The sequence below is a fragment of the Fukomys damarensis genome, unplaced genomic scaffold (assembly GCF_012274545.1).
Source record: "Fukomys damarensis isolate Sample0158 unplaced genomic scaffold, DMR_v1.0_HiC HiC_scaffold_37, whole genome shotgun sequence".
Classification (NCBI taxonomy): Eukaryota; Metazoa; Chordata; class Mammalia; order Rodentia; family Bathyergidae; genus Fukomys; species Fukomys damarensis.
The window spans coordinates 38,516,786-38,526,809 of record NW_022900949.1 but is presented as its reverse complement, the minus strand read 5'-3'; the positions used below and the strand labels follow the sequence as shown (position 1 = coordinate 38,526,809).

The 10,024-nt window shown below is 38.0% G+C and overlaps 1 protein-coding gene across 1 annotated transcript; it reads right to left on the bottom strand.

Annotated features, from left to right (window-relative positions):
• Positions 1–1,643: 1,643 nt before the first annotated feature.
• Spp1 (secreted phosphoprotein 1) lies at positions 1,644–9,481 on the bottom strand. The gene is made up of 7 exons (XM_010606743.3): positions 9,307–9,481; positions 8,206–8,273; positions 8,065–8,103; positions 4,880–4,960; positions 4,588–4,629; positions 3,151–3,456; positions 1,644–2,443 (listed from the first exon to the last, which is right to left on the bottom strand). Exons 2-7 carry the CDS (start codon positions 8,257–8,259, stop codon positions 2,069–2,071), a joined length of 897 nt encoding a protein of 298 aa, XP_010605045.1. The 5' UTR covers positions 8,260–8,273; positions 9,307–9,481; the 3' UTR covers positions 1,644–2,068.
• Between the last annotated feature and the right edge of the window lie 543 nt (positions 9,482–10,024).

Below are 10,024 nucleotides of genomic sequence, written 5' to 3'. Positions count from 1 at the left end.
GAATCTTTGTTCTTCCATATGAACTTTAGAATTAGCTTGAATAGCTCCAGGGAATGTTTACTTTTTTATTGGAATAATATTACATATGTGTATTACTTGAAGAACTGGCATCTTTATGGTGTTGAAAAGTACCACATAAATAAAAATGTTATCTATTTATTCAAGTTTTCCTTTTTGGCTTGCAACAGTCTTTTATAGCTTTCCTCATACAGTTTTTGCACATGTCCTATCAGTATTTCATTTTTGTTTCAATATTAAGGACATATATTTCCAAATAGTTTCAGTTTTTAGTGTTTTAGGTAAATTTTATATAAATTTTATTTTATACCAAATTTACTGTTTCTTATTTTCATTATTGATTCTCTGCCAAATATAATACTATATAATTCACATGTGATTTAATTATTTCTGAAGCCTTATGAATCCAAAAGTTTACTATCTTATTATCATTAGTTTTTAATCTCTGACATGATACTAAAATAGTGGAAATAGAAGACATTCTTGCTTTCTGTTTGATCATCTGTTTTGTTTTGTTTTTTTTCTTTTGGTACCAGAGATTGAACTCAGGTCCTTGTGCTTGAGAGGCAGGTGGCAGAACCAGAGATAAATCCCTGGCCTCTGATCTTAATGGGAATGCTTCTAATGTTTCTATGTTAAGTATGAGGCTGATTTGGGGGCCAAAGTATAAAATATTGCACTTTGTTAAGGAAGTATTCCCTTTAATTTTCCATGTTATAAAATTAGCAATGAATGTTGAAATTTGTCACAGGCTTATATTTTACAATTTCCACACAAGATCATGATTTACTGAGGTTTGACTTACACTTTTTCTACTTCATGCTGATATGAAAATGATGCAGAGTATGACGGAACCCATGGTTTGAATTTGGATCTTTTCTGGTCACTGTTATAGGTAATACAACACTTTCTTCTGAGGCTAGGCAGTGGCAGGAGAAACAACAACCAGTTAGCCACGTGGTCAGAGAGCAACAATTGACTCTAGTGTACTGTGTTGTTAAGCTGTGATGTTTGCTATCAGGTGTATTGAATGCATTTTGACCTAACAATATTTTCAAGTTACAGTGGGGTTTATCTGAATGCAATCCCATCATAAGTCACAGAGGATGTGCATAGCATTTTCCAAGAAAATGATCCAAGTTTTGTAGGTTTTTCATTTAATTTGGATAGAACTGTACAAAGTAGTTTTTACTGACCTTTAGTATGTCCTAAATTTCATTGGTAATTTCCTTGTTTTTATTTTATGATTTATAAAAAAATTCTTCTACCCTTTTTCATTAGATTGGTTGGTGGTTTATCTATTTTGTTATTTTTGTTGTTGATGTTATTGCCATCCATTTTATTTTTTCTTTACTTTGTAGCACTTTTCTAATTTTTTAAGATGAAAACTCAAATTATTTACTTTCATTCTTTTACTGTGTCATAATAATTTAAGGTTATAAGTTTTCCTGTGGTCCCTTCTTTAACTATATTCATATTTTTTTATTTCTTCTTTGAACATCCACAATTTAAATCTTGAGCTTTTGTCTCAAGGGAAAATAGAGAATTCAAAATTTTTTAAAGGCGTATTTAGAAACCACAACATATGAGAAACCAAAAGAGAAATACAATAGGCACCACCAAACTCTTCATTATAGTTCAGATTTAAGGTTTATTCACACCAACAAAATAATCACAACAAAATATACACTAGTTTAAAAAACAAAAGACTGTGGTGACATAAAATGTTATAGTCTCTCCAATAAGTGCGTAAAAGTAGTTTGTTTGCTTCTACATACGTTTCTATTCATAAGAGAATAACAAACATTAGAATGCAGTGATGGCTTGCATTTCTTCTATGGAAAGAACACAGACAAAATGCTAAAGCTTTTAGATTATAAGGATGTTACCACGAAGCAACAAACTAAACGAATGATTGAAAACATTAATTTCCAAAGCTACATACATATACATTCACCTGCTAAATAAGCACTTCATGTTTTCTTGATTCTCTATAATGCATTTTTTTCTTTTTACTAAAAGCGAAGAAATTGCATTTCCTTTTCTCTTTCTAATTGGCCTCAGAAGACGCACTGTCTAATTCACGAGAAGCGCTCATTTTCAGGTGTTCATCTTCCTGCTTACTCTTGGGGTCTTCGTGGCTGTGCAGCTCCTGGCTGGCTCTGGCACCTTCCTGACTTTCGATCACATCAGAGTGCTCATTGCTGTCATCACGGGCCTTCCGTTTGTGCTCTCTGGACTGCTCTTGGCTGTGGGACTCCACATTCTGCTCATCCAGCTGACTGGACTCATGACTGTCCTTGCCATGGCTGTCCCAGTCAGAGGGCACGTTCAGGTGCTGGGCAACAAGGACGGCCTTGTGTGCATCGCTGGACTCCTGGCTTTCCGCGTGAGAGGTGAGGTCCTCATCTGTAGCATCACGGTACTGAATACAACGGGGGAAATGTTACATGAACAGCTAGCAATGGCGACATTATACTTCTCCTTTGATCTCTAATGTTTGGGCCAAATCACACTGGATATTGTCTAAATTTGGCTGAAGAAAAATAGTGTCAGCAAGTACAGTACTTTGTACTTACTTTACTAAGCCCATTCCTATGTTATCTAGTTTAACATGTACATCACTTTTATATGTAATGAAACCTAGGAGATAGGTCTCATTATCTCTGATTTATATAAAGAGAAAATAAATTAAAAGTTAAAATGTAAAGTGGATAAAAAGTGGCAAGACTAGGTAGAAGCCAGTCTACCTAGTCTTTGCTTCTAGGTTCAGGATAGTTTGCGACTCTACAAATCCTCTTAGGTATTTGTTTCAAAGTATGATCATTATATTTTGCAAATAACTACTGTTTGCTCAAATCTCTTTTCTTTTTTTTTCTATAAAATTGTACATATAATAAATGCTTTAGAGTTGGGGCTTGGAAAAGTAGAAATCTGCTTGAGAGACAAAAATTAGGAAGAAATTACATGGACTTAAAAACAAATAGAATAAGCTTTTGCATTTTTAGTGGCCATAAAGTAGATTGCTAATAAATGCCTGCCTGGTTGCTGAATGACGAATGAACATGAAGACTGGCTCCTTAGAACTGAGCTCTCGTCATAACCCCTGGGTGTGTTTGTTGAGGGATTTACCTGGGCATCAGAAATGGAGAACTTCTTGGACCTCGACCTCAGTCCGTAAGCTGGACTGTCACCTCGGCCATCATCATATGTTTCTATGGTGGGGACAATGGGAGTGAAAACAGGGGTTTCGGGACTATTTGTGGGAGCATCAGTGACCTCTTCGTCCGATTCTTCAGAATGGTCAGACTCATCGGAATGGTGAGAATCATCAGGATGATCATCGTCATCTGTGTCAACAGAGTCCTGGTCTCCGTCATCGTCATCGTCCACGTCGTCCATGTGGTCGTGCCTTTCATTGGAGTTACTCGGGAGGGTCTAACAATCAGGACGGCCACAAATTAGTGTCTGGGGTTTTATTCCCTCATCTTTTAACAATCAGGATGGCCACAAATTAGTGTCTGGGGTTTTATTTTCCCTCATCTTTTATACTGCTTTAGGCTTTTACTCTGTTTCATTTAGGGTCCGAATCTTTGCATTCACGGTGTAATCCAAGGCTTTGGGGAGCTAATGCAAGCATCCTCTAATTTCCCTTTTACACTGGGATAAATGAAATAACACCCTGAGCTATTTTTGGTTTCCAATAAAAAAAAATCACTTTCATAGATATTTTCAAGTCAAATATATAATATTCATATGGATAACATTGTTTTTCTTTGCACATACCACACATTATTCAGTTTACTGTTTAATGATATAACAGATACAGATTTGTGAGATAGATTTTTTTGCAGTGCAAATCCTTAAGATAACACATCATACATATTTTATAGTATGTACCAAAACCTATAACCATTTCCCTATATTATTATAAGTACGCAAAACGTGACTGTGGGGCATGTATGTATGCACTGCAGCTCAGATCTCTCCTTTGAAGGAACCAATTAAGTTTCATTAAACTTCAAGCGAGCAAATATAATGGGTCATTTATCTAATTTTCCTTATTAGGGATACCTGGTCAAATTGACTCTTTTTTTTTGGTACCAGGGATCAAACTCAGGTCCTTGTGATTGCAAGGCAGGTGGTGGAACCACTGAGCTAAATCCCTGGCCCTCAAACTGACTCTTAAAGAAAATAAATTTATCTCTTTGCTTAACAAATATATTAATGGTCCTAGTAAAAAGAGTACTTGCTGAATTATCATTAGAAACAAAAACACTCGAGAGTCAAATTTTTGACTTTTGTAGGATTAATGATACTAAATGTTTTGAAAATATCTGAAATGAATTGCAGTAGGCTTAATATTTTGAATAGCAGGCATCAGTCGACATTTACTACAACACTAAACTTATCCAAACAAGCCTTGCATTTCTAACATTTAGTAAGTACATGTTTTAGACTGATAATTTGCTGGAAAACTTGCTAATGGAATTTCATCAGAAGAGAACCCAAGTGATGGATTTCTCCTAGTCTCTCATGATGGATCTTTGATTTAAAGTAAGAACATACCTCTTGTTTCAAGTCATCAGTCTCTTCAGAGGAAACAGCATTCTGGAAAAGGAAGGACATCATTAGCGTACACCATACACGAATCAGTTTTGGTTCAAAAGTGTGTCTTTTGAATCCAAAGCTGGCATTATTTTAAAACTCATTGGTGGACAGCTTAACAAGGGAGAAGCTCACATTGGCAGATCTATTTGTCTCGGAAACACATTTACCAAGAGGTGACAAGGATCCATGACACTAGCTGGCCTCTGTGGTAGCTTTCTATCATGGTGGTTGGAAAGATATCTGAAAATACCTGTGATTCTAGGAGATTCTGCTTCTGGGATGGGTCAGGTTTTAACCACGATGACACAGCTTCTGGGAGTTTATTGTAGAGCTGCAGAAAAAAATCACATATTCTTCACTTTTAAGAAAAGAAACACAAGAATCTCAAAGTTATAAGCTGGGAAAACAAGTATATTTTGCCAACCCTGCTGCACAATATTCCGGAATTTTACAAACTCCTTTATTGTTTATTTTTTCTTGCAGTTTCATTTATGGAATTAATAGCACTTACTGTGGAGCAGGAATTCTTCTGAGGTATTTTACAGATACTAGTTTTATCCCTCAATGGGAGAGGTACCAGTGTTTCCCCAGCTTACTGATCAGGAAAAATAGCCCCTGTGTACTTAATTGTTGACAAGTGACATCCAGCGTTCAAACCTGGTCCCCGTGGCTCTCACCTCAGATTCTCATCCTGCTTCCTGTTCTATTTTTGCTGGCTAAAATTTCCTCTGGGTAAAGCAGCCCTAAAACATCTTTTCCTTTCCATGGAACCAAGAGGAACTTTAGGGCTATGCTGTCGGATATGGTATCCTCAGCCGTGTGCAGCTATTTAAATGCAAGTTAATTAAAATGAAAATAAAACAAAACAAAAACAATCAAGTTCCCCAGCAGCACTGGCCACACTGTGAGTGTTTCATTGCCACTTCGGTCCAGTGGCTGTCACACTGGGCAGTGAGAAATACAGTATCAACTTCGTGGCATAGAAGTTCTATGCACGATGGTACCGAAGATGAAAACATGGCGGCCTTTTCTTAGTAGGTTGCTGCTCTGGAAAATGCTAACAATGTGCAAACACAGAGACATGGAAATTACTCCGAACAAATGTCATCTGGTAGGTAACTGTCCAGGCCAATCAAGTCCAGGTGCAGTCACCGAGCATGACAACCCTAGTAGGTCACACAGTCCCTTACACAGATGCCCAGAAGGGACACAGAGGGTGGAGGAGCAGAAGTGACACCCAGCTGTTCTCTCCTGGCTGGCTCTGAATGAAGCACATGGAATGCAGGCTCAAGAAGACAGTGTTTTAAGGTTAAATTTATAATTTAAAAGTAATACATTATATCATTAGGATCTTATGTACTATTATAGTTTATAGTGTGAAATAGGAAGAAAGGGGCTAAAGGTGTAGGGAAAGTGGGAACGGTAGGGGAAAGCTAGTAAAGGAAAAGAAAAAATATGAGAAAATGAAGAAATGGAAATGAAGTGTTTGTAAAGGGGGAGGGAAGAGGGGTGAAGGGAGGGCAGGGAGAATGGGAAAAATGAGAACCAAGACCTGTCATGTAAAAGGACAAGATCCCAATAATGAATATAACTGCACTGTATACCTAAAATGTACCAATAAACTCAATGAGAAAAAAGAAATAAAAGTGATATGAAGAAAATATGGATGAACAAAATGAGCAGAATGAAAGCTTTTCAGGAATCCTAACAGGGCACAGATCATCTTCAGGTGTGTATCCTTCTAGACTTTCCCGTATTTCCTACTGCTCGAAATCTCTGGAACTCTACAAGGGTAAGCTTTGAGCTTTTCATGTGTCTCCTAGTACCACCGAATGACCTTTACTGCCCTGGCTTCATGTGCCTTTTAAGAAACTCAAAGTATAAATAAAGAGCAAAATAAAAGATAGATAACGGGAAGCAGGAAGATGGATCTTTCTCAAAGGGGGCGGGCACCAAGCGACGGAGGGAGGGGAAGGGGATGGGAAAAGGAATTAAGATGTGTTCTGTACAAGTAGCAACTCCACGCAAGGACTGTAAGCATTATGCACTGCAAAAATGTACGAAGGGGGGAAAAGAAAGGGATCAAGACGTAGGTGGAAGGGGGAGGGAAGGACGGGAAAGGGGATGAAGAGGGAATTAAGATGCGTTATGTTCATGCACCACTCCACAGAAGGAAACATTTTCTGTTGCAAATGTGGACTGATAAAAATACGTTAAAAATACATCCTTGCCATATTTTATTCCATTTAAGCAGCACTTATTCTCACCTCTAAGTTGGTCTTTATCTTTTCTGAGAATGTTACTTTTTCCTGGCTTGTTATTGTGATTCAACGCCTGTGATCCAAATCGATGGGAAAACAGACACATGCTCACACCCGCTCACATAGCAGGCAGATACGGGTCACACACGTGCTCACAGAGCACCTCTCTTGCTGTTTCATTAAGCAACCCGTGACCCCGGGCAACTCTAGCCTGGCTTGTATTCTGCTCTTCTGGAACCAAACTGTGTGGCTTTTTTGTCTAGCTTTGGGACAAGGCTCATTTGTTCTTTGGTTGGCCTGGTTTCATCTATTGTGGAGGGGCAGGTACATCTAGGGTGCTGCTCGAATAATTGTGATAAATAATTTGGTTTGGTCTTATGCTTGGTTGGGAAAATGTGATCTCAAGTCAGCTGACAAGCACAATAGATGCAAACAGCATAGACTTTCTTTTCACAATGGGCTTCTTAGCAAATATCTTAGGCGATACTGTGAACGTTATAATCATACAAGCAATTCTGATCAACAGCTGAGGTATATTTTAAGCTCAGCTTTTCTCTAAATACATAGAGGATGTAGTTTTTTGCTTCCAGAACAGCATGTTGATTCATGAAAAGAAAAAGTCACACAAATTCATAAACTTATTTTATGTAAGTGACAATGGTCTGGGACATTATTTTATTATATTAAAAGCCCTAAGCTGGTCTCAGTGGTGCACACCTATAATCCCAGCATTCTGGGAGGAGGAGGCAGGAGGACTGCAAATTTGAATCTAGCCCGAGCAAGTTAGAGACTTAGCAAGACCCTGCTCAAACAAACAAACAAAAGCAAGACCCTGCTCAAACAAACAAACAAATAAAACCCACAAAAGATCTGGGGATGTAGCTCAATGTGAATGTTCTGGATTCAATCCCCAGTAAAACACACACACACAACACACACACACACACACACACACACACACACACACATGGAATTTAGCTTTAAGAGAATATATTTATAAAAAACTATATTGTATTTGGTACTATCATAGATCTATAACAGGCAGGCAGTATATACTTAGAACTTAACAGGCCTGATTGTGAAAGATAATTCAAATTAAAGTAAATTTTATAGCACCTTTAGCAATAGATACATAAATAATTTGAGCTGTCTGCTGAACCTAAAAGATGCTTACCAGCTTTTCTTCAGAGCTGCCAGAATCAGCCTGCTTAACCTTTGAAACAGAAAAGATGAAGAAAAATTGCAATGTGAATGTGTTCCCCACACACAAATCATTTATTTTCCAGAATTTTCTTTATGATTCAGCTGTACTCACCGGGAGGGAGTAGGCGATGCCAATGAGGCAAAAACAGATCAGGGCAATTCTCATGGTTATGACTTTTCCTGAAAAATATTTGTAAGGAACATTTGTCATCCTCAGAGGTTAAAACACATCTTTTGTATGCACTGCATCAGAAGAGAAGCACAGGTAATGTATGTTTTATGGAATCATTTCAACTTTTTAGAAGAAACTTTTTTAACATTTTGGAATTTCAAGTTAATATTTGTATTGCCACCCCTCCTTTCATTCTTGTTAGCAAAGGAGAGGGGAATTTTATGTCTATGTTTACTGACTGAAATTTAGAGGACCCACTATTACCTGATATGACTAGCTGTCCTAAAAACAAGTCAACAGTGGTTTAATAATTAAAATAACAACTTGTATGAAGGCTCCTATTTTTTCAGGGAAGAAAAACACATAGAGAAAATTAAACTATGAAAAAGATTTGTCGTCTTCCTTTTACCAACATGCATTTCAAACAGGCTTTTTATGTAAAATTAAGATGATGGTACTTAGGTGAAATGAAGCTATCGTGGAAGTTAGCTATTTAAGTAAGGTGCTCGAGAAATTTTAAAAGGAAAAGAGACCACTGAAAACAGTCTACAGCTTTTCTCTTTGTGATAACGAGCCTATGCAGTGTCATACATTTTAACAGCTAATCAAGAAGGTAAGATACTGTATTCCCCTTAAAGATAAGATAAATTGTGACTCTCAAAAAAACATCATTATCATTGGCTTATACATATTAGCATGAGAGATCCTTTCAATTGCCTCCACAATCATACAGACATTTAAAATGTTGCAGGAACAATCATTTCAAAAGGACAGACTTTTATCTTTTTCTGATCAGAAGCAGTAGTTTTAGTTCTTTAGGAATCAGTGGGGCTCATTTTTAAGTTTTATATTTGTCTGGATTTCAAAATACCTAGGAACCTGTAATCCAGGAGACCTGTGCTGCATCTGACCAGCTTATTCATGACTAGCACAATTCAAGTATACCAGCTATACCCTGGAAGTTATTTTCTTTACAGTTTTGGCGGCCTCGTGAGAACCGGCTGAGTGTGTCAATGACAGGTCAGCCAAGGGAGGGCTTACCTCTGCTGGCGTCCGGCTGAGAAGGCTGCAGCTGGGTCTGGGGCCAGAGGATGCTCTGCTCCTGCCACCTCTTGCTGCTGCTGACAGCCCGGGCCTGCGGAATTTAAATGCTGCTGCAGACGCCTTCCACCAGTACAGGGAGGCGGGGACTCAGTCATGAGATTTCTGCCATGCCCGGTCCACCTACTCCCACACTTCCCTCTTTGGTTTTGTGGTTGAAAAGAAAATACAACCTCTCTCTTTCTCTCTCTCCACAGTTAAAATATTACTTATGCACAGTATCATTAACTAGCTTTTCATGGATGAGACTGGCATTCAGCATCCTTGAACACTTAGGGACTCCATAAGAAACAAGAAGAAAGGAGCTTATAGTTCTCACCGAGATTTCAGTTGTAGCTTATGATTAGGAGAAAATTATTAATGTAAAGTAGCCCTAACTACAATTATATAGGATGAAATTTTTTTCTGTTCAAGTTGAGAGAAAGGTCATATCTGCAGTCACATCCGCCTCTATGTTGTATTGATTGAAGACTAGAAGGCGATTGTTCAGGCACACAGTGAGCTCAGAAACCTCCCCCTCTGCTTGACTGCTCAATAGTTTTGTGATTCCCAGTCTGTAACAGCTTGCTGTGTAGACAGATGGCATCAGTGACCTTGAGATTCCCATTCCTGCCTGCTCAGGTAGCATTCCAGTGACCTTTCAAAGACAGGACTCTTC

Bases quoted from the DNA above. Each gene is read 5' to 3' on its own strand.
- Spp1 (XM_010606743.3), bottom strand. From the start codon at position 8,259: ATGAGAATTGCCCTGATCTGTTTTTGCCTCATTGGCATCGCCTACTCC. The intron at 8,104-8,205 runs GTGAGTACAGCT...TCTGTTTCAAAG, and splicing joins GCATCGCCTACTCCCTCCCG to GTTAAGCAGGCTGATTCTGG. The intron at 4,630-4,879 runs GTATTTTCAGAT...TTCCTTTTCCAG, and splicing joins AGAATCTCCTAGAATCACAG to AATGCTGTTTCCTCTGAAGA.